The sequence below is a fragment of the Rhinichthys klamathensis genome, unplaced genomic scaffold, assembly GCF_029890125.1.
Source record: "Rhinichthys klamathensis goyatoka isolate OS25496 unplaced genomic scaffold, OSU_Roscu_1.1 h1tg000192l_1, whole genome shotgun sequence".
Taxonomy (NCBI): domain Eukaryota; kingdom Metazoa; phylum Chordata; class Actinopteri; order Cypriniformes; family Leuciscidae; genus Rhinichthys; species Rhinichthys klamathensis.
Window position 1 is genome coordinate 3,930,624 of NW_026606718.1, and position 23,281 is coordinate 3,953,904.

Below are 23,281 nucleotides of genomic sequence, written 5' to 3' on the forward strand. Positions count from 1 at the left end.
ATTTTGTGCTGATAAGACAAAGGTACTTATCATAGAGAGGCAATTAAGATTATGCGACTAAGATTACTCAGTAAACTCTATTCAAATACCATCACTTAATTTCCCACGTCCTCTGTCTGCACCTCTCGTACTATAGGTTTTTACTATTTTAAATATCAGGACAAAATCTGATATGTCCTAACAGAGAGGTCTACTGATGACTGGATTGAACACAATTCATTTGTTCACTTTTCACTTGATGTATTTCACGTATATTTATATACTTTAAAAGCAAAGCAGACTCTGACTGGATCTCACAACTCTGGAAGAGATGTATATTTCTCTGTACTGAATGTTCATGATCTTCATATGTAACAGGAACATTAATCATGATCAAGTCATTTTATATATATTTTATTCCCAAAGAATTTCGGAAACTTTCAAATTAATAAAACGTGTACATCAAATTGAACTATGTCTTTGAATCTTTTCATTCTGACAAGAACATTTAATAATGCATGCATAGCAGGGCTGTATTCCTAGAGCGTGTACATATAGTCCGCAGGAGACAAATGAATACAGTAACAATGCATCACTTTCAACCTCTTGTTGAAACAACTGTCAAAATGGTTGGCTTGCAACAGGACTGTTTTCAAAGATTTACAGTAGGAATGGTAAGATCACAGTTCTGGTTGTCTGCAACTTCATACATCGTCTGTCTCGGAAATCTGAAACAATAAAACTACATAATATATGATGCTTAAAACAAAACATGTCTCCTATATATGCACGTCATTACATACATTATCATCAGTTGAATGTGTGGTGGACAGGACATGAAAATCCATCAATACTAAAAATAAATGTTTATGTTCACATGTGGACTAAACAGCAGTTAATAAACTATTGCATCAACTGATCTCAAGCTTCTTTAACTTCAGTTAACACAGAAATGAACGATTAACTGCACTTACCTCTGCTCAGCCATGAACTGGTCGAAAGCTGATGACGTAACATGCAGGTAGGCCCGCCCTCACGTGATACTGATTGGTCGATTGATGAGCTTAAATCTGATTGGCTAAAGAGTACGACTGCTCTGTTTTACGAGTAAGCGCTGCCAGGAAAGTCTCAAAAATACACACACACACATCCAAGGCGATTCGTACGTGAATGACGATTTGCACATTCAAATTCAAGGACACACTCGTACATTTTAAAGATTCAAAGGTTTTTGTAAACAGTTGTATATCTACGAATTGTGTTTTGCATTTGTGAAATGTATTTTATGAATATATAATTTTATTTTGCGCATGTGAATTGCTTTTTGTGAATATATTTTTTTTTCACGCACGTGAATTTTTTTTGTGTGTACGTGAATTAGGTTTCACGCATGTGAAATTGTCTACGCATGTGTGAATCGTATTTTTTGCGTGAATTATTAATGAGTCTGATCTGGCTCCATACTTGAACGCAACACACTGGTAAATACCAGTTCACAAGTGGAAAATATCATATTTTCCATAGCACGTGAACGCACCATTATGTGCTGCGTCCCAATTCGCATACTTATACTACGCCCTAAAAGTATGTACTCTTTTTGTGAAGAAAAAGTACATACTTTTGAGTGTGTAGCAAAAGAGTAGGCAAGCTTGGGACATACCGGTACTACTTCGTAATCTTTAACGGACAGATCTGTCGCGTGCATCCTGTCACCGTAAACTGCCCTGTCAATCATCTCGTCACAGTTAAAATCCTCCATTCAATCTAATATAACTTCTTACCATTTCGGAGAGAAATGTTGTCGCACTTTCATCTGCCAGTCATGGGTCTTTCATCCCGAGACTCTCATGTGTTTGGAATTTGAATATAGGCCTAATGCATTTCAAAGTTAAAGGAACACTCCGACTTTTTGAAACTTTAGCCTATTCACCTTATCCCCCAGAGTTAGATAAGTCCATACATACCTTTTTCATCTCCGTGCGTGCTGTAACTCTATCTGACGCACCCACCGCTAGCCTAGCTTAGCACAAAGACTGGATGTAAATGGTTGCAGCTAGCTTACTAATCCAAATAAGTGACAAAATAGCGCAAACATTTTCCTATTTACATGTTGTGATTTGTATAGTCACAGAGTGTACAAAAAACGAAGTCACATGAGACACAGACATATTTTAACCGTATAAATACTGGGAACTATATTCTCTGAAGGCGAAGCACTGCTACTTGGGCGGAGTGATAACCGCAGCACCTGAGACGCGCTCTCTGCTCCTCACCACGGCGCGTCTCAGGTGCTGCGGTGCACACAACCAAGCGAAATGGGGTCTCGCCGGTCTTGCGCACCGAACGCGTCATTTTTGCCGCGCGCACCTTCGCACCAAGGGGGTAATCCACCAGCCGGAAACTGAAGTCTCCCCGGGGGCCGCCATTGGCTAGCAAGCCTTCACCTGCTGTTAGCATTCCATTGACTCCCATTCATTTTGGCGTCACTTTGACAGCGAATAACTTTACATCTGAGGCGTTTAAGACTCCATTTGTCCACTGTTTATTTCGAAAGAAACACGACAATGTATAAAAGGCTCCATTACCTTGTATATTACGTTATGACCCCGTAGAAGCAGTTTTTGTAAAAATAGGCTAAGGAAAGCGTCATAACACGCAACTCTCTGTCGCACAGTACAGGAATTACCGTATAGACAGAAGTAGAAGCTGTCGCGCAATCGGGGGGACGTGGAGGCATAAAGTCAAGAAGCCCATAGAGAGTTGTAAAGTTGCTCCTGCTGCTAGCTCATGGACAGCTAATACGATCACCGGCTCTGCAAGATTCAGAAGGGAATTATTCAGATTCTGCTTGGCACAGCTACTAGAAGACGTACAACTGTGAGACAGGTTTCTCACGTCACATCTACATCATCAAGCTCAGTTTGAGCATGCGCAGTGCGCTTGGCAATCAGGAAGTGAGTGCTTCTAATTGACTTCACTTTTCTCCGTTGAAGTCTATGGGGTCGCTGTGTCCATTTCTTTTACTGTCTATGCTTCGCACTTGTGCGGACGCGTCGAGTATAAACAAGGCTTTACTCCGTGTCAGCGCGCGCTCTGATCGGTAAAGGGGCACAGACCTCTCCCGAATCAATTCCAGCAGTAGCAGCCTCCGAAGCACCACTAACTCCGCCTCCGTTTCCCTCGTAAGCTGATATTAGTATTTAAACATTCTCTATGATAATACATTTTTGTGAAAAAAATATTTTTATAACATGGTTTTGGCGGTTATAGAGTTCTAATATGACGCTGTTCAACTAACCGTCACACCCCTAGTTCCACGGCGGCATCCATCTTTGTAAATGTACAAAATCTGCTTCACCGTCGCTGTGCTGTCATCATCGTTTAAAGCCCGCCCCAACGTTTCTGATTGGTGCCGCAATTTTGACGGATTAGAAATGGGCTTGAATCATAGACTGTAAAAAAATGGACAAAGCGTCTGTGACGTCACCCATAGACTTTCTGAATAACGGTTTTGAGGCCGTTTATCAGTAGCACCTCATTGCAGTGCACGAGATCCAGGGGGCGGAGTTGGATCCAGATCAAAGGGGTGGAGATGGGTAGGATTAGGGGTGGGGTTAGGGTTCAGGGGGTGGAGATGGGTAGGATTAGGGGTGGGGTTAGGGATCAGGGGGTGGAGATGGGTAGGTTTAGATATATGTAAGGTGGGAGGAGTTGGATCTGGATCTGGATTTTGTGTTCTGCAGTGAGGACCATGATCTCCCGTTTATGCGGGGTATGGGTGGCGCCATCTTTTGAAAATCTTGGGAAATCCTAACCCCGCCCACCTTCTGGCCAATCCATATGGGTAAAAGGGCGGGCTTTGTGAGACTGAAGCCTTGTTTATACTCGACGCGTCCGCAAGAGCGCGAAGGTGCGCGCGGCAAAAATGATGTCATTGCGGTGTGGGCGGTCGTGCGCGTTGGGTGCGCAAGACCCCATTTCGCCTGACGGTGTGCACGGCACTTTTTGTAAAGCCTTGTTTATACTCGACGCGTCCGCAAGAGCGCGAAGGTGCGCACGGCAAAATGACGTAATTGCGGTGTGGGCGGTCGTGCGCGTTGGGTGCGCAAGACCCCATTTCGCCTGGCGGTGTGCACGGCACTTTTTGTAACATCGCGCGCGGCGCCGATGGGCGCATTGATGGGCGACCATAAAAGCCTCTCATTTTGTGAATAGGAACACATTTGCATTAAGCACCCAGTTTGCACTTGTCTAAAGTAACTGCTTACATTTATAAAATAAGCCTACAATAGCAGAAGTAGGCCCTGCTGATGAAATTAAGGTTTAAACACTCTTCAATAAGGCTTCAGTTGTTTATTACTCTTTTAATATGAATCAGCTATTAATAAACTACTAATAAACGGCAAACTACTTCTTCACTGCTGATTCCTGGGGGTTTAGAGGAGAATTACTCCGAGTCGCCCCCTGTCGTTTCACAGAATAGCACAACGGCGAGCGCGTCAAGTATAAACGCCTCGTCCGTTTGGAGAGGTGCGCGCGCAGTCAGCGGAGACTCGCGCTCGTGCGGACGCGTCGAGTATAAACAAGGCTTGAGCCGGCCGGTGGACGCGCCTCTTCCTTCAGCCAAGCAGCCTCAGCTATCTGTACCGTTACAAGATCGACTGACAGACTAGGCTACTTTTTACTGTCTATGGCTACTACATTCACTGCAAAGCTGCTGAAGAACACTCCAATGTGGGACATATCAGTCTATTGTTACATTTATTAATTTGGCAGACGCACTTACAGTGTTTCAAACGTCAGTTATAACCGGTTATAACCATAGGCATAGGCGTAATTTGCGGGTGGGACGGGTGGGACATGTCCCCACCACTTTTTGCCTGGGTCGATTATTGTCCCAACCAATTTTGAACTCGGACGCGCGCGCTTTAATCCGTTGCGGAGACTCTCTATTCGTTCCGGTGAAATCACAAAGTGAATGCACACAAACGTGTCCCTGCTTGATATACAACCACTGATAAACATAATCGGTTTTAATGAGAGAGAAAAAAAAAATTGACAAGAAGTGAAAGCCACGTTCCATTGCAACACCAGCGCCCAGCAGCAGCCCTACGCGTCCGCCATTTTGGGGTGAAAGCGACTCGGCAGTCAATAGTCATATATTATATTTAGTCCAGTGCAGGTCATTTTTAGGTTGAAATAATTAGGTGATTATTTTAACTCACAACAGTTAACGTTATAGCAGTTAAAAAAAGAGTAGCTAGTTACTAGGCATGGTTCTTGCATAACACTGTTAACATCTAATTAAATCTTAAACATCTAATTAAATACTTTAACATCCTAAAATAAAAATTGTGCACACAGCCACACCCACACATTCATTCTCATTAAATTTAAAACATTCTTTAAAAAAGTGCTAGGTTTTAATATCACTATAAAATATTAAAGAGGAGATTGGTTGTTACATGTATTGCAATGGTGTTTAAATTTAAGATAATAAAGACTAAATATTCCATAGGAAAATTTTTACCATTGAAGATATGAGCTTCCAGCTTACCTTGGAAATCTGGGAGGTTGATGTTTAAATGCAAATGTAGAAAATATTAGTCTTAATTTGTTTAATATTCATGCTCTAATTATTCAACATAATACACTACACCAATCTTATAAAATCCAGTCAAGTTTACACCGCTTTAATAACTATTATTATTAGTAGTATACAACAAAAGGCAGATGGAATTTATTTAAATTTAGTATAATACTATATAAAGTTTGTAAGCAAATTTATAGAAAATATTGTTAGCACACAGTGTTTATGTCTTGGGTTATGAAAGGCAGAAAATTAAGATATATATGAGAAACTTTCTTTACAAACAAGAAAATAATTTATTGCAAGAAAAACAGCAAATATTTACAAAAATGTACAGTTCCCTTAATTTCTGACATGAAAAAATTGAATATATTTTCAATTACTTACAATAGACTGCAGAACATATACTGACACCCAATGTTTCTGCAAATCTGTTCTCAAACATGTTATGGTTTTTAATGCAAAATGTCAACGAGATAAAGTTTATGGCGGATCCATTATTCATAATAAAAATGATCATAATCATCAATTCTTTGGCTCGTTTTTGGTTTTGTACAAATCCACCGACTAAAACATGGACAAAGTCAAATACCCAAAAGTCCAAAAATACTGTACAAAAATATTTCGCCCAATAGCTAACAGAGAATAAACATGCACACAACAGCTGAATAAAGGACCAAACAAACCAGCATTACAATCCCTCTGAATGGAGATTTTTTTCCCAGATCCAAGACTTTTACCCCCACCCAAGGGCTTGGCAACAGTCTCATAACAGTCTGAAAAGTGGCACCAGACTGTGATCAATCATTGGTATGGGCCGCTAAAAGTCATTTTCAGTGCAAGTAGACATCAGCACTGTTAATTATAAAGGGTGGGAAAAGGCACTGGACTGTTACAGACTTGTACAATGACCAAAAACCAACTGGCTTGATTTGTAGCATCATATTGAGAAATCGATTTGGTTAAGTCAGCTAAATAAATATGTGAAAACTTATATAAAGAGTAAATTTAATATTGAATTATCTTTTGAAGCTGTGTAATTGTCAGTTGTTTTTTTCTGCTACCTTGCTTTAAAAAATATATGTAACCAAGTAAAATTTGTATCGGTGCATCCCTAGAATTGAACATACAAAACGCACACCACAAAGGGGATTATGGGTAACAATGCAATATGTATGAGTTTTTCTCAAGACCCTGTTAAAAAGCATGATAGCAACATGCTACAAAAATAAATAGGTAAAAATGAACCAATCAGACGGAGGAATAATACATCCCTACGCACATATTATAATCAGTAATGTCGTACTTCACTTTTTACAGTAATGCAATTCAACTGATAAATAGAATTCGTCACATGTTCTAAATGCTGCTCAAAGGTGCTTTAGACCTACAGTAACACATCAAGAGAAGCATCTTGAACGTCAATAGCAGCTTTGTGTTGGGACGTTTTGGTTGTCGTAGGTCACATACATCGGTATAGCGAGTATTTGAAGTGCTTTCTCAAGGGTCACTGCTCTCCCCTGCGTTGCTCAGGAAAGCCTCTTTCTCAGGTGAGGCTGGTTCATCTGGTTTGACGGGGTCTTCTGTGTCGTTACAGGCCAACGCTCCCTCTGTGCTGTGCCAGATCCCATAGCCAAAATAAATAACAAAACCTAGAGAGAAACAAAGTTATTAACGCATAGCAGAAGACCTTGTACTTGTTTTCCGTCTATGGTTAAAGTTTATTGTGATTATTTTGAACAACTGTACCCATTTATTTTCTTTTATCTTGTTTTCTTTTATTCAAGCCTGTGCAGTTCAATGTCCTGCACTATGCAACCAATTTGAATGTGAAAAAGTTTGTGACAATATATCAGGACTTATTTAAATTTTTAATATACAGTTATAAGGAGATGGATATTGGACCAAACCGATCGTTCAGTGGGCTGTAGCAAATTAGAGTGAGTCTGCTGGATTATTCATTAAATATAATGAATCATTTGTGTGTCTGATTGGTCCAAACGCTACAGGCGGAACTACTTAGTTCAAAACTGGGAGCCCAAGTGATTAATAAAATGCCTCAAAAATCCCCTAAAAACTTAGTTCACCCAGAAATGAAAATTCAGTCATCAATTACTCACCCTCATGTCGATCCAAACCCGTAAAGACTTTCGTTCATCTTCGAAACACAAATGATGATATTTTTGATGAAATCTGAGAGCTTTCTGTCCCTCCATTGACAGCTATGCAACTACGCAACTACCACTTTGACGCTTCATAAAGTTCATAAAGTGATTGTAAAACTAATCCATATGAATTGAGTGGTTTAGTCCAAATTTTCTGAAGAGACACGATCGCTTTATATGATGAACAGATTGAACTTAGTCCACACAACTACCACAATAAAAGCCTGTCAATGGAGGAAAGATGAACGGGTCTTACGGGTTTGGAACGACAAGAGGGTGTAAATGATGACAATTTTTCTCATGTTTGGGTGATCTAGCCCTTTAAGACAGAAGATGTCTGCTAAGATGTACTGGAGCTTTCATTCTCCATCTGCATTACATTACATTATTAGAACTGTTTAACAAAGAAAGTAAACAGTACATGAAAAAAGGTATTATAATGTTTGCAGTTCTATTACTAGTAATAAAAAGGCAAACATTATAACAATTTTTCATATACAGTCGGCATTCAGCAAATATGCATTTATATCTATTAAACAACTCTTTGAATATCTAATCTAAAGTAAAATTAGCACTACCTGGTCTTGGAGAGTGTACTGTTAGCTACAGTGTTTTCTTACATTTTATCGATGTTTATAACTATTTTTTTGATAGCAATTCATTTTACAACTATTTCTAAATGACTAAATACATAACATAAATTTCACTGCAGAAATTACTGTCTTTAAATGAAATGGTGTGATATTATATATATTAGCCACCCTGCTTTCTAAGTCCCTGGTCACACACCTGGTTTTAAGATGTATTTAGTGTCGTCCTCTTGTGACTCGATCGACCAAAACGCAAGTGTAAATGGGGTCTAAAATATTTTGAGCTTGTCCACTTTCGACCACTTCCAGAGGTAGTCAAATGCATTCGACCGGATTGCTTTCGTAGTGTAAGCGCTCACGTGGTCAAATGCTTTCAAAAAGCCACAAAAGACCGTCTACTGACCTAATGCGTAAACATTATGGGAAGCGGCAGCGCGCTAGCCAGACAGGATTTAAACTTTGGCTGGAGACGCAAGTTTTGAAGATTAAAAATGTACCAAGCACAATGTTCTCTCACCAGTGATGCGCGGGTCAATGTATAAACAACCCGCAGCCGACTGACGTTTTCAACTAACCCGCCTGCAACTCGGACCGCAAAAAAAAAAGAAAGAAAATATTGTACCCTACCCGCTTCCTGACCCGCATTTTTTAAAAGTAGGTAAATGCTCATCATAGCGTCATTGGGCCATTAGACGTGTAACACAAATGTGTAAATAGCATCGCAAGAAGTAGGCTAATTGTTTATTAATAAACATGAAGTTGACGTTGCTGACTCGCGATCTTCGCAGTAGTGAATGCGCCAGAGAGAAATGCACATTTCATTCAGATAAGCAGAGAGCAGTCCGTTTTCTTTCGTTTTGAATTGTTCTGTTTACAAGTAGACATTTCAATATAGATATATTTTTCAGGTCTGTGAAGTAGGCTACCTTATACGCTGAGTTTCGGTTAATTTATGAGACGCGCTCCAGTTCACGCGCCGGCGCCTCCATGTCGTGATTATCTTGTCTGCTATATTTACTTATTTATTAAATCCAGGCAATTGGTTGATGAAACATTGATTAAAAATAAGATACAATTAGTACAAATTGAAATTCACTTTAAGAAAGGCTTTGTGTGTTCTGTTTGAGGTCTCTGTGAAAGTTTTAAAAAAGTATTTTAGTGCCGCTTCAGAGCGGTCACGTCCTTACATGGTTTTTTCCTCATAAATGCGAACACGAAAAATAAAATAAAATGAATAGGCTATTTTATGTTCTGTGGAGAGCCAACCCTTCTTCATCCGGTGGGTAGTATTACTTTTGATTTGCGCAGTGTAATTCACAGAATTAAAAAAAAATATTTTGCCTCCTAAAAGTTAAATATTTGTTTTGTCACGCATGAATGCGTGTGTAGCCTATTTCCCTCATATAAATATAAAACGCATGTGTAGACTGATATGTTTCTAATGTCTGGACTCCTTTAAGAGGGTATGGATACAGACGTTTCAATATATTGGTAGCCTATTAAATGCATTTTCTGAGAATTTATAGGCCTATTTCAAGTTTTGACTGCAAATGTCACGTCCATAACGCTGGAATTCCCCAATTTTAAATAATCTATCCCCAACTAGTTTTGTTGTGTTGGTCTACATATTTTATAATGTTAACTTCAAAATTAAAATAATACTAATATAATTTAAAGATGTGGTAGCATTGGATCTGGGGTGCGTTTCCCGAAAGCATCGTTAGCCAACTATGGTCGCAAGTTGGTCGCAAATCCCATTGAACTCTATTGGTAACGACGGAACTTGTTGCGACCATAGTTGGCTAACGATGCTTTCAGGAAACGCACCCCTGGACGGGAAGGATAGACCTAACTCTTGGAGTTGGAAGGGGTGTGTCGCGATTCTTTAGGTTCGTGGGTCATTCTGAGCGTCGTGATTTCGGTTTCATATCGCATATCGTTACAGCTAGGATATCTTTCCTCTCTCCGCCTCCATCTCTACCCGCAGACTGAGCTTGTGCGTCATCTTCGTGCCAGTTATTCAGCCAATAAAGTGTAGGCCTATGTATTTCATAGAAAATTGTGTCTAGTAGCTACTATATAAATTACAAAGGTTTAATTGACATCTTGATTTCAAACGACCCGACCGACCGCGACCCGAATATCATTAAAAATATTTTTGGATGACTCGTAACCGCGGGTGACCGCAGGCACCCGCTCATTTTGGATCAACCCGCGCATCACTGTCTCTCACCATTCCTGATTTCTAACACGCACTCAGAGCGATCGGAGTGATCTTGCGGCTGTCAGAGCAGAAACGAAAGCGTTCATATGTAAATTGCGCAAGCTTGTTTTGTCCATAGATTGAAAGATCTGTAAAAGTCCGTACATTTACCTGCCCATAGACCCTCCCCTTGAAGATGTCAGAACAGAAGTGGTTGAAAGTGGACAAAAGAGACAGATTCAAACACCAGGTGTAAACAGGTAAGTGTTTCCTCGTCTACTTGTGATCCGATCGACCAAAATGCATCTTAATACCAGGTGTCAACAGGGCCTAAGATATCGGCATTGGCCATCAAAAAACCCATATCAGTCAACCACTAATAGACTTACCTATGGCCATCCAAATGGCGAAACGCAACCAGGTGCCTCTGTCCAGCTGCATCATCAGGTACACGTTAACAAACATGCTGAAGACAGGGAGGAACGGCAGCAGAGGAACCTGGGTACACACATACACCCACCGGGCTTTACAAACCACCATAAGAAGAGAGTATAAAAGACTCTGTGTGAACATGCAGGTGTGTATTTACCTTAAAAGACAGCTTAGTTTTGCTCTCAGGCTGCCTCCATATTAACATGGTGATGATGAAGCAAACTACAGCCAGAGCGGCAAGAACCACAAGAGCCCAGACCTGAAATCCACCCTGAACCGCCACGACACAGAACACACACACCAGGACACCTGCAGCAAAAGGAAGGGTATCAGTGTGAAGTCAGTTCGCTGTCCATCTAATTATTTTAAAATCATCAGAACGCAAGCCTACTGAAGTAAATATGTCAGGTATGCATCTAAGTCTGTCTGACCTAATACACTCGTGCAGATGTTGACAGTGAAGCCCGAGAGACGAGAGGGCTCCTCGTTTTTGGGGAACAGAAGGTTTCTGAGGGTGCAGAGATCTTGAGATCCAGGTATGAAACCAGCACTGCTCTCGTTGATGGAATCAGCCTCTGTTTCCTCCTGACAACTGGCTCTCTGATAATGGACATTCACACTGGGCTGCTCTGGTTGGTACCTGAGAGAGAGAGAGAGAGAGAGAGAGAGAGAGAGAGAGAGAGAGAGAGAGAGAGAGAGAGAGAGAGAGAGAGAGAGAGAGAGAGAGAGAGAGAGAGAGAGAGAGAGAGAGAGAGAGAGAGAGAGAGAGAGATTGAGTCTACACCTTAATATGAATCAGGGTTATTATTGTTAACTAAAATTAAAACCATAACAATTAACATTACTTGAAAATGAATAAACATTAGGGCTGTCAACGAATATTCTAAATTCGAATATATATTCGAATAGTTTTAAAAAACAGAAATTCGAAGGTGAAAATTAATATTCGAATCATGTGGAAAAACACGCGCGCGGTAGCAGAGGCGTGGCTGTCTGCTTTGCGAGTGGCAAAATTCTGAAATGTAAAACGCATTTTCCAGCTGCACAGCGAGTGTCTGGCTCACTCATTGGCTGTGCTGCGGCAACTGCACATCCAATGGCACGGGCGCCTCCAACGTGTGCGCCAATGAGCTAGCATTACATCAGACACGTCAGAGCCCGCCAAGGGGGCGTGGCCAGACGCCCTCGAAATAGCCATAGTAGGAGGCTAGCTAGCAGCAGTTTACCCATGAGTTTACCCTTATACTGTCTATGAGTTTACCACAGCACAGCTCGCTCGGAGCGTTCAATGTCGGTTCTATATACTGTAAAACTTCAATTAATGTTAATAATATTTGTTTCAATCACCGAATGAAGCCTGCTATATTTAGGACAAGAGTCGCGACCTTAAATTGCTAGCACAAAACTCTTGATCAGCACTCAACATTTGTTTATTGTTGTTCATTTAAACCGTTATGCGCAGAGAGCGTGAGGGCGAGAGAGAGAGAGAGAGAGAAAGAGTGCCTGCGAGTGCGAGCGAGAGTAAGGTCTGCGGTCTTGGCCATTAGTTGATTTACTTGGTTTAGTGTAAGTTAATACGTTGTCAAATATGTTTAAACTTAAATAAACTACCTATACAAGTAGTTGTGTCTCTTTGTATTAATTTGTCCTGTTATTGACGTAATGCGCGTCATTGACAAAATGCGCAACCAGATATTCGAATAGTTGGAATATATGTGTTTTTTTAGAGGGAATATTCGAACGTCATTTTTGAGCAATTTTGACAGCCCTAATAAACATTAACTGAAATAATATATATATATATATATATATATATATATATATATATATATATATATATATATATTAGTGCTGTCAAACGATTAAAATATTTAATCGCGATTAATCGCATTAATGTCATAGGTAACTCGCAATTAATCGCACATTTTTATCTATTCTAAATGTCTCTTGATTTCTTTTTGTCCCATTCTTTTTTCTCATTTTCATGCTCTTATCAACATGGAAAACTGGATTGGCTTGCTTTGTGCAAATGTTTTTTATTGAAAACAACATTGGGATATACTATGTTCAATTTCACACTAACATTCTCACTTGGAGCAAATAATCTCTCACACAATGTAACACTGTCCATCAATAAAAGGGTGAAAGAAATACTGACGAGGTCCTGATATTGACGAGGGGGCGGAGAATTCGCATCAGCTGTCTGTGTGTGTGCTTGGCCATCAAGTGGTATTTCAGACTGGACGTGCTGCGATGATGATAGCTCAGTTCAACACGACAAAACACACAGATCACTTTGGTCTTGTCAATGGAACCATTTGGTTCCATTTGGTTGGCAAGTAAACTTTCCATTCAGAATCTTATTGGAATCCATTTTGGCGTCTCGCGCTCATCATCCACTCAAAACGTAACGTCGTTAACCAACTATTTGGCCGCCTCGCAAGCCCAAACAAGTGTGCGCGGCGTGCCTGTTGTGTTGTTTCCGGTCTAGCTAGATCCGCTTGTGCTTTGATCGACGAAGCAACAAAACGTCCTCGCGCGGCGCAAGCCATTGAAATGAATGGGTTTCATTGTGCAGCTGCGCACATGCCGCATCCTGTTGCAAAAGCATGTGAAAAAAAAACCACAAAGCCAACAAGACCGTTAATCGCGCGATAAAAAAATTAACACCGTTAAAATGGGTTTGCGTTAACGCCGTTAATAACGCATTTAACTGACAGCCCTAATATATATATATATATATATATATATATATATATGTTTAACTGACAGCCCTTATATATATATATATATATATATATATATATATATATATATATATAAACAAACACTTATTTTATGTCAGCTAGTTGTAATAAACTAAAAACTAAAACTTAATAAACTATATAGACAAACAACAAAAGTACTAAAAGTTAAAATGACAATGAAAACAGACAAAAGAGAAATAAAATCCAATTCAAAATCTTAAAAACTATAAAAGTATATCAATGATACAATACATTATGATAATGAATACATTTATATCAGGGCTGTAACTTTAACATTAACCTAGTGTGATTAAGAAAATAATGCAAAACAATTATTGGATCCATAAAAATGGAGTGCAATGACAGACTGCAGACATGTCAGACACCTACATTTTGTGCTTCCTAATTGTTTATCCACCTTTTTCCTAACAAGCTTACTGCGTTTTAGATTGTGGGAGGCACTTCCGGTTTGGGGAAGTTCCACTCAAAAAGACTGAAACAAATCATTTCAAATCATAAGGTTGCGCTACAAATAATCCTTAAATCTCTTTCCAGGTTTGTTTTCACAGGGATGCTTTAAAAAACAATCTTTATTGTCTAGCAAAATTACAGAAATCACTTTGAAATATTATCACCCAATGTTCCAGTTAATGGACATTTTTTAATTAGACAACGTGTTACATAATACAGGCATATATATATATAAAACTACAGTGATATTGATCACGTTGGTAATATTGCTGCGGCAATAATCGATGGGTCATTGTCTTTTCTAGTAACATTTTTACTAACTGCTAATGTTCGATGTTCGAAACTAATGTTTGATGGTTGAAGGGTGAGTAGAATAATGTCCTCTCATTGTAGCCAGTTTTTTTTTTAGTTTTTTTTATGCTTAGTGATCATAGAGCGAACCTTTCGCTGATTATGTACAGTTCAACAGTAGTCACTCCCATAATTCAAGACATACCTCAAAACTAAGACACAGGCCGCAACTAGTGTGTAAGCCAGAAGAGTGCCAATGGACATGAGATCAACCAGATCTTTCAGATCAAACAGGAAAGCCATCACCGCTGTGAAGGGAAGAGGAGTGTTTATTGCAGAATGATTCAGCAGTTGTATTAAATGTAATAATTATAAGAAGTGTATGCACAGAAGTGTTCGCAGCAGTATGAATATTAATACACAACCGTTCAATGGTTTGGGGTCAGTAAAAAAAACTCTTCTGCTCAACAAGGCTGCATTTATTTGATCAAAAATACAGTAAAAACAGCGATATTGTGAAATATTAAAATGTTAAAGAACTGTTTTCTATTTGAATGTATTCTTCTTACGGAGCCCAAACTTTTGAATGGTTCTTTTTTTGTATTAGTGTTAATATTTATAATGTATTGTAAATATATTCATGTGACATAAAATTTAATAACCAACAAGTCAATACAAATAGACAATCTCTTAAAAGGATTAAGAAATGGTTAATGAGTTGTGATATTTAAAGAGACTTCAACAAACTGAAAATGAACAACACTATTTACTCATTTATATGCTGTGTGCCCTGCATAATAACATTTGACATTGCATATCCTCTCTTCAGTATTGCCACATATCCTGTTAACAGTCTGTACCTCACTTAAAAAAAGCACATCTTGAACTAATAGTAATAGATAATTATTAGGGGTGGGGGAAAAAATCGATTCTTAGATGCATCGCGATGCGGATGTGGACGATTCTGAATCGATTCACAATTGTCAAAAATAGATTTTCAAAAAAAAAAAAAAAAATTTAGATATATATTTATAATAACGTAATATTGACGGAACGCGAAAGACGGAACTCTGAAGCGCGGAAGTGCAGTGGCCGGACTGTCTGTGGCGTGCACATAACAGACGCGGACGCGATGGCTGAGCGCCAAATCCAAACACCCTCCTCGTTAAAAGCTGACGTGTGGAAATATTTTGGCTTCTGAAGTTGAAGGGGGAAAGGAGCTGGACAAGAGCCACACTAGTTGTAAGCTTTGTAGAGTAAAACTAAAATATTTCGGAAACAAGACACAAATGAGAAGCCATATGACACGTTTCCAGCCAGAGGAGGAAAAACACTCGGCTGTAAGTTAACGTTACCGGTCGTTGTTATATTATTAATTTACTACAAATATGCTGCTGCTAGTTCAGACACACATGTATTTTCCTGTTGGTTCTTTGCAATGTTAATAAAATATATTGTACGTTAATTCTTTATGGGTCATTACTTTGTACTTTTAAAGCAAAGTATTTATAGTCACACACACACAAAAGATTCTGATAATCGATTTAGCATCGAATCGCAGCCCTCTGAATCGTAATCGAATCGAATCGTGAGGTGCCTAGAGATTCCCACCCCTAATAATTATTAGTTAGTCTTAATGACTGTATTTGTGTTTCATGTTTAACATGCAATTAAAAAGTTTTAGGTGCCTCTTAGTCCTAAATGCCAGAAACTGCGGATTAAAATGTAGACAAAGCAAGGTTATGATTTCATGTTGTGGTTGGCTCATGTGCAATGCACTTACACACCCTTTTCAGGAGAAAAAAGAAAAGAAAAAAAACTCATTCCCTTGTGAAAAATATTAACTTAAAGGGATAGTCCATTCAAATATGAATAAAACCCCAAAAGTTTTGGTTTCTAAAATTCCATTGTATTTTTTCTAGTACAAACATTCTTCAAAATATCTTCTTCTGTGTTTCACAGAAGAAAGTAAGTCAAAAGGGTTTGGAACAACATGAGAGTAAATGATGACAATTTTCATCTTTGGGTAGACTATCCTTTTAAGGCCATTGATCATATATTTAAATTCCTAAAAGGTAAAAATAAAATGTACATTTAAGATACATTTCAGCACTAAATATCAATACAAAAGTTAAGTAAGAGGTTCCAAAATAATAAAGAGGTTCCAGCAGACTACACAAGCAGGGGAAGGAGGATAAGTGGATATATGATCTAAATCTGAACGTCAAAGATGAGACAATCACAAATGCCTCAAGCCTCACCACCAAAACTTTACATCTAGGAGAGCAAAGCTCAATATAACTCCTTATAATTCAGCTCCTCAACTGAAAACTTCACTTTAAATGTATAAAGTTTATACTTCTGGTAATTCTACTAACAGTTTAATGTCAATGCTGCAATTCTCTGAACATGAAGGCCTGAATAAAGCCTATTTTTAGCACAAAGAGGTTATCAGTTCTCTGGAGTTTAGTGGATGAGACGGACATATTTAGTCATGGTGCAGTTTGGGAGATTGTCGGCCGCATAACTGTGAGATGTGTAAAGAAGCGAGTATGTTAGTGGTTTGAATGAGCGTCCTCACCTGCCACTATGCCTGAAGTAATAGTGGCCATTATGGGCGTTTTGGATTTTTCATTGATGTTGGCCAAGAACTTGAAGAGCAGTCCATCTTCAGCCATGGCCCATATTACACGGGGCATTGGGAACATGGAGCCCAGCAGACTAGTTCAGGGGAGAAGAAACAGATTCAAGCCATGCAATGCAGTTAGCTAGTGCATTTAACATCTACTGAAGCTAATTAGCTTTAACAAGAAAAAACAAAAAACCACTGGGTTTGCATTTAAAGGGTCATAAAACTCCAAACCACATTTTTTGAGATCATACACACTACTAGTCTGGGGTTGCAAAACATTTATTTTAAATAAATGCTGTTCTTTTGAACTTTCTATTCACCAAAGAATCCTGAAACGTATAATGAAAATAAAAAGTTTTCAAAATTGATAAGAAATGTTTTATCAGTTTTAAAAACTATCGGTTATTGTAGATACTGACCAACTTCATTATCGGTATTTGTAAAATCTAATATTGGTCGACCTCTATTAAGCTCCACACAGCTTTAAGCCTGACAGTTGAGGTATTAAATAGGTCATGTCATGGAGAGCAAAAACAAACTTACTCCTCAATTCAAAAATAAATTATTTAAATAATTATTATCAGTATGATTTTTGTGCATGTGTATTTGTAGACATTTGTGCCAATACAATGGAGTTTTGCAAAGGTTTCAAGCCATTATTTTCACAATCCTGTTTGGTGCCAATAGTGGCACAGAAATGACAAACTGTTGTTTTAAAACAAATAATCCTATGCTATCCTATCCTATGCACACAAATACTGACAGCATGGGGTCTTCTTGTGTTAGACACGTTTGTTTAGCTCCTACCTGGTGGATAAAGCACAAAGTGAACCAACAGCTACTGCGTACGTCGCCCCTTCCCAGCCCACATATTTGAAAGCCACGGGCAGAGGACTGTTCTTATCCAGCATGTAGTACGGCATCATCAACGTGAGGGCGGCAGACACGCCGAAGTAAGCGACAAAACAGATGAGAAGCGATGCTACAATGCCAATGGGTATCGCCCTCTGAGGATTCTTCACCTCCTCGCCTGGAATGCAGAGAAGCAGAAAAGAAAAGGGCTTTATTTCGACGGGCAGCAACAATCTGAAAATCTGTCTTAGAGCAGACTCGAAATAGTTTTTGTCATGCAAAATTAAAAACGTACCTGTTGTAGCAATACAATCAAAGCCAACGAAAGCATAGAAACAGGTCGCAGCACCAGACAGGACTCCAGAGAAGCCGAACGGCATGAAACCACCAACACCCAGACTCTCTGGCAGCAGCTCGGATGTACTGAAAATACAAACAAGGACTAGGCTATAGCATCTCCCTCAAATAAAGTTGATTTATTGAAAGTTGACAAATAAAGTTAAATTAAATACAAATTTAAATTAATGTAAAACAATTATTTTTTAATAATATGTAGACTCGATCGTCTGGTTAAGCGACAGACTTCTCTCTGGTGACGCATCCCACCTTTTCCAATAAAAAAACAATCCCTTCAAGCTCACGTTCTTCATCTGCCTCCATTTTTTAGTGCAATGCCCATACTGTGTTATTTTAGCTTTTTATATAATATACACACACATGTATGTAAATATAAATATATATATATATATATATATATATTAGGGATGGGCATTTCAAGCAAAAATAATATTCGATGATCGCTGGGAATTATTTGATTATTATTCGAAAAATCGCACCCCTCCCCACATGCTCACCGGTAAAACGGCATTCGCTCAAATCCCGCTCCGACATTAAATTTCTCTGTACTGTACTATACGTGTTAGTCATTATAAAAAACACATTTAGTTTCATATTTATGTTTAAATAAATTTTATTTATTTTATTTCATCTATGTTGATTATAAAAAGGAAACAGCATGAGTAAGATGAGATTTTGAGGACGAAATAAATAAAACGTGGCTAGCTATACAGTAGAATTTTTTTTTAATCGGTGCTACCTAACTAGAAAAAAGAAAAGAAAAAGAAAAAGGCTGTTGTCTTCAACACCCACAATGCACTGGGCATGTTGCCATCCAAGGCCACTCCCACCAGTCTGCTATAGATACGCTTGACCAGAGTAAAATACCTCCTTGCTTTAGTAGGAAATACTTGTTAGCAAACTTTTAGTCATAATGGTGTCGACTTGTATTATTTCCAGGTGTAAGAATTCAAAGAGTAAAAAGTTCAGTGAAAACGGCGCAACAGAAAATGACCACGAACAGTGTTTAGGCCAAAAGGAGGGGAAAAAGTGTCGTTCTCTCAGTTCCGCCGCGAATAAAAACAGTCGAGTACAGGTAAGAAAGTTGTTGTCATAAGTGTTCCTTTTTTATCATAATGCTGTTTAATGAGTAAACAAAGTACAATACAATTTCAGTGATTAACCTACCCTACCCTGTTCTTTTAATAACCTCTCTGTCGATCCGACGGTTCTTTTCGATATTCCATTACTGTTAGATGTACATTACAATATGGAAAAAAATAAAATAAAATCTGTCACTACTTCTGTTTCAGCAACTCAACATGACTTTCAGCAAAATATAATACAGATTTTTTTCTTTTGATTTTGAAACAAAATTCAGATTCAACAAAATATACGGTTTGTATAGCAGTATTAAACGAATAAAAAAACAGTTCATTACTTTGAGGAGGATGTGTGGTTGAGGATCTCTTTAGGATCCAGGTTCCAGTTGTTGAGGGTTCCTTTGATGAGGCCCGACACCACCACAAACATTAGCACCAGAACATTGACACAGGTGAACACCTTATTGACCATAGCGGACTCCTTCACCCCAAACGCCAACAAACCTGCAGAACATCCACAAGACATTTATTTGTTTGAACATAAACTGATATGAACTGGTATATTTGTAAAATGTGACTCTCAATGTCTTGCCTGTTAGCGTGAGGATGATGAGCACTGCAAACATGTCCGGATACTCTGCTAGCACTCCCGGGGCTTTCATATTCATGTGTAGCTTGCAGAAGTCCTCGATATGTTTCCCAATAAGCTCATCAAAGGTCGCACTCCATGCTCGAGCAACACTGGATGTTCCTGAAAGAGGGAACGTTATATTTGCGGTCAGGTGATATGGGTTATAATAACTAGGGCTGCACGATAAATCGAAATAAAATCGATATTGTGTTATGGCTTAGTGTGATTGTCAAATCCCTCAAGCTGCGAGTTAGTTAAATAAATATATGCGCTACTGGTTTCAAAGTGAAGCGTGGCACTTAGACGCCTGATATCATGAGCTGCATGAGTCTAGATAAAAACAGTGCTGAGCTTCACTCTGAAAGTGGCAGCGCATATTTTTATTTACAAATCAAAAGAAAAGCTTGATAGGTTACTGTTTGAAAATGAATAAATTAAGATGTACTAGTATTGTAATTATACAGTAAAACTTTTTTTTATTTTACAGTACATATATTTCTTATTTTGATAGATTTTTTTTATAAATCACAATAAATTTGCAATATTTTAGTCATACTGAATTCAAAAGAAAACTCAAGTAGATTTGTTAATTTAACACTACAAAAAAAAATTGGTGCAGGATGTGATTGGACACCATTTTCACTCAGATTGCAAGTAAATTTCACAAACAATTACAAAGAAACAGCAAGCAACGCATTGAGTTGAACATTATATTTATAAACAATTTCTGAAGTAAAAATAGTTTTTAAGACCGACATTGTCTTGTAAAACATACAACTTCAAAAATATTTTTATTACAGTGAAGTTTTTCCTAAATAATTCAGTCCTAAAATGAATTAAAAAGTAATTTTCAGCTTTTTATTTTATGGACTCCCTGACAAAATCACCCCACTCCTTCTAGAATGATTCATTCTTAAAGGGGTCATATAATGGTACATGCACTTTTACAAGTTGATTGTACTGAAATGTGTGTTGGCAGTGCCTGTACACAACCATCATATAATGATAAAAATCCATCCAGTGTTTTTGTTTTAATCTCCTTATATGTTTTCCCCTGCCTCAAATTGAGCCGTTCGATTTTGTGACGTCACACGCTCGGAAGCCCCTCCCACGATTGTTGATTGACAGCATCGTTTCAACACAGACCCGCCCTCGCTCGTGAGCGAGCCGAGCTGTCAATCATAGTCTGCGCGGACCGGCGCGGTCATTGTTGATATGCTGGAGCACTGTCTATGAGCAGAATGGCGTCTAAGCGATTGTGGTGTTCTGTTCTTGGGTGTAATAACGAACACAGCAGTTATTTTAATGTTCCTAAATCCGAACCGCTGAAGACGCAGTGGCTGAGTTGGTTTTCGAAGGGAATATTCCCCACGAGCAACGTCAATGCTCTCATGTTTGCGCGAATCATTTCACACCAGACTGCTTTATAAACGAGGGTCAGTATGAGCTGGTTTTGCTAAGAAGCTGCTTATGAAAAAAGGATCGGTTCGAAAAAAGGAGCTATTCGTGTTCCTGCTGAACCTCTAGAACAACTGAAGTGAGTGTAACGTTTTATTAAACTTTATATTAATATTTATATTAATCTTTGCAAATCGCTAGCTGCACGCTTCACAATGAATGCGTCTAAGGTTTACACTCAGGGTACATTACGGCATGTTTTCTATGTATGATGTTCTCAATATAATTCATAATCCCACGTTTATTCTGAACAACGCGTTATGGTTATTGTGTTATTGTGTTACAAACGGGCACAGAACAGAGGGGCTGGGTGAGCAAAGCTCATTATCATTTAAAGTTATATGCACTGAAACGGCGTGCTGAAAACAGAGCTGTTTTTGACCAAGTAAAATAAGTGTTTTCTTACCATACTAATGAGAATTTTTAATTAAAGTATATTACAAACTTTTAATTTAGACCCTAAAGAATCATACTAGCTTGTACAAAAATGGCATTATATGACCCCTTTAAAAATATAGATATTAAAGTCATCTGGTGAAAATTCCTGTATTTTTTTTATATTGCAGAAAGGCAAAATATTGCAAAGTCAGTTTTTTTTTCCAATACTGTGCATCCATTTAGTTATAACTGAATGATTTCAAGTAGCAGTAATGGACCCTGGGCTATCTGAAGCACTCTCACCTATGATATAAGACAGGATGAGGTTCCAGCCGGTGATGAAGGCCCACAGCTCTCCCACAGTCACATAGCTGTACAGATACGCCGAGCCCGTCCTGGGTACACGTGCTCCGAACTCAGCGTAACACAGTCCTGCCATGACTGAGGCCAATGCCGCAATCAGAAAGGACAGGACGATCGCGGGACCGGCGTTTTGTCGCGCCACGGCCCCAGCCAGCACATAGACGCCAGCGCCCAACGTGCTGCCCACTCCGAGGGCCACCAGGTCAAAGGTGTTGAGGCATCGGGAAAGCCGAGACTCTGCGCTGCAGTCGACCACCTTCACCCGCAGAAGCTGCTTTCCAAATACTTTTAGGTGGGCAAGGACCATGTTGATTTCTCTAAACACTCAGACACACACAAGCACACACACACACACACGCAAACACACAGAGACAAGCTCTTCACTGTAGTGCCAATGACCTGGAAAAACAAAAGACAGAGTGAGAGCGATTATTATTCTGTTATACAGTAAATTCAAGTTTGTATCAAGTCAAGGTTATTAACATACCACATTTTCAAATGTTCAAGTGGGCACAATTGTTCTGATTACAAATTATTTTAATTTTAAAAATATATTTCTATTTCGTTTTTAGATATTTTAGTTTTAGTAACTAGAATTTAGCTATAAAACTTTTTATTGAACCATTTATTTTTGTGTTATGGCCAATCAATAACCATTGTTAAAATGCTCTACTATTATTTTTTGAATAAATATAATAATAAATGCTACAAGTAAATGTAGGCATCACAACACAATTTTTTTTAATGGAAATTAATTTTAACACTGGCTAAAGATTACATATTGTTTTTTTTTACAGATTAATTTCAGCAAGCATATGAAAGCAATCTAAAAGTAATCTAAAAGTTCATTTAAGCCACCAATATTATTATATTACATTATATATTAAAATATTACAGTTTATATATATATATATATACACACAGAGAACAAATTTATGTAAAACATTCAGATAGCCATTCTTATGCAGATTACAGCTCTCAATTTAATCAATTAAAAATCAGTCACTAAATGATTCCACGCTTTAACTGTAACAAATCAAAATAATTTTTACAAACAGTT

The 23,281-nt window shown here is 38.5% G+C and overlaps 1 protein-coding gene and 1 long non-coding RNA gene across 2 annotated transcripts; one reads left to right on the forward strand and one right to left on the reverse strand.

Annotated features, from left to right (window-relative positions):
• Positions 1 to 6,982: 6,982 nt before the first annotated feature.
• Positions 6,983 to 22,594, reverse strand: slc7a1b (solute carrier family 7 member 1b). Its single transcript, XM_056262488.1, has 11 exons — positions 22,162 to 22,594; positions 19,984 to 20,142; positions 19,730 to 19,895; positions 18,248 to 18,375; positions 17,908 to 18,130; positions 17,050 to 17,189; positions 14,674 to 14,776; positions 11,391 to 11,599; positions 11,117 to 11,268; positions 10,917 to 11,025; positions 6,983 to 7,221 (listed from the first exon to the last, which is right to left on the reverse strand). Exons 1-11 carry the CDS (start codon positions 22,526 to 22,528, stop codon positions 7,070 to 7,072), a joined length of 1,908 nt encoding a protein of 635 aa, XP_056118463.1. The 5' UTR covers positions 22,529 to 22,594; the 3' UTR covers positions 6,983 to 7,069.
• On the forward strand, positions 11,170 to 11,601 carry LOC130095728 (uncharacterized). The gene is made up of 2 exons (XR_008808154.1): positions 11,170 to 11,293; positions 11,338 to 11,601. It is a non-coding gene; the product is annotated as an uncharacterized LOC130095728 (long non-coding RNA).
• Positions 22,595 to 23,281: the final 687 nt, after the last annotated feature.

Bases quoted from the DNA above. Each gene is read 5' to 3' on its own strand.
- slc7a1b (XM_056262488.1), bottom strand. From the start codon at position 22,528: ATGGTCCTTGCCCACCTAAAAGTATTTGGAAAGCAGCTTCTGCGGGTG. The intron at 19,896-19,983 runs GCAAGACATTGA...GATGTTCTGCAG, and splicing joins CATCATCCTCACGCTAACAG to GTTTGTTGGCGTTTGGGGTG. The intron at 11,026-11,116 runs GTAAATACACAC...GTGTGTACCCAG, and splicing joins AAACTAAGCTGTCTTTTAAG to GTTCCTCTGCTGCCGTTCCT.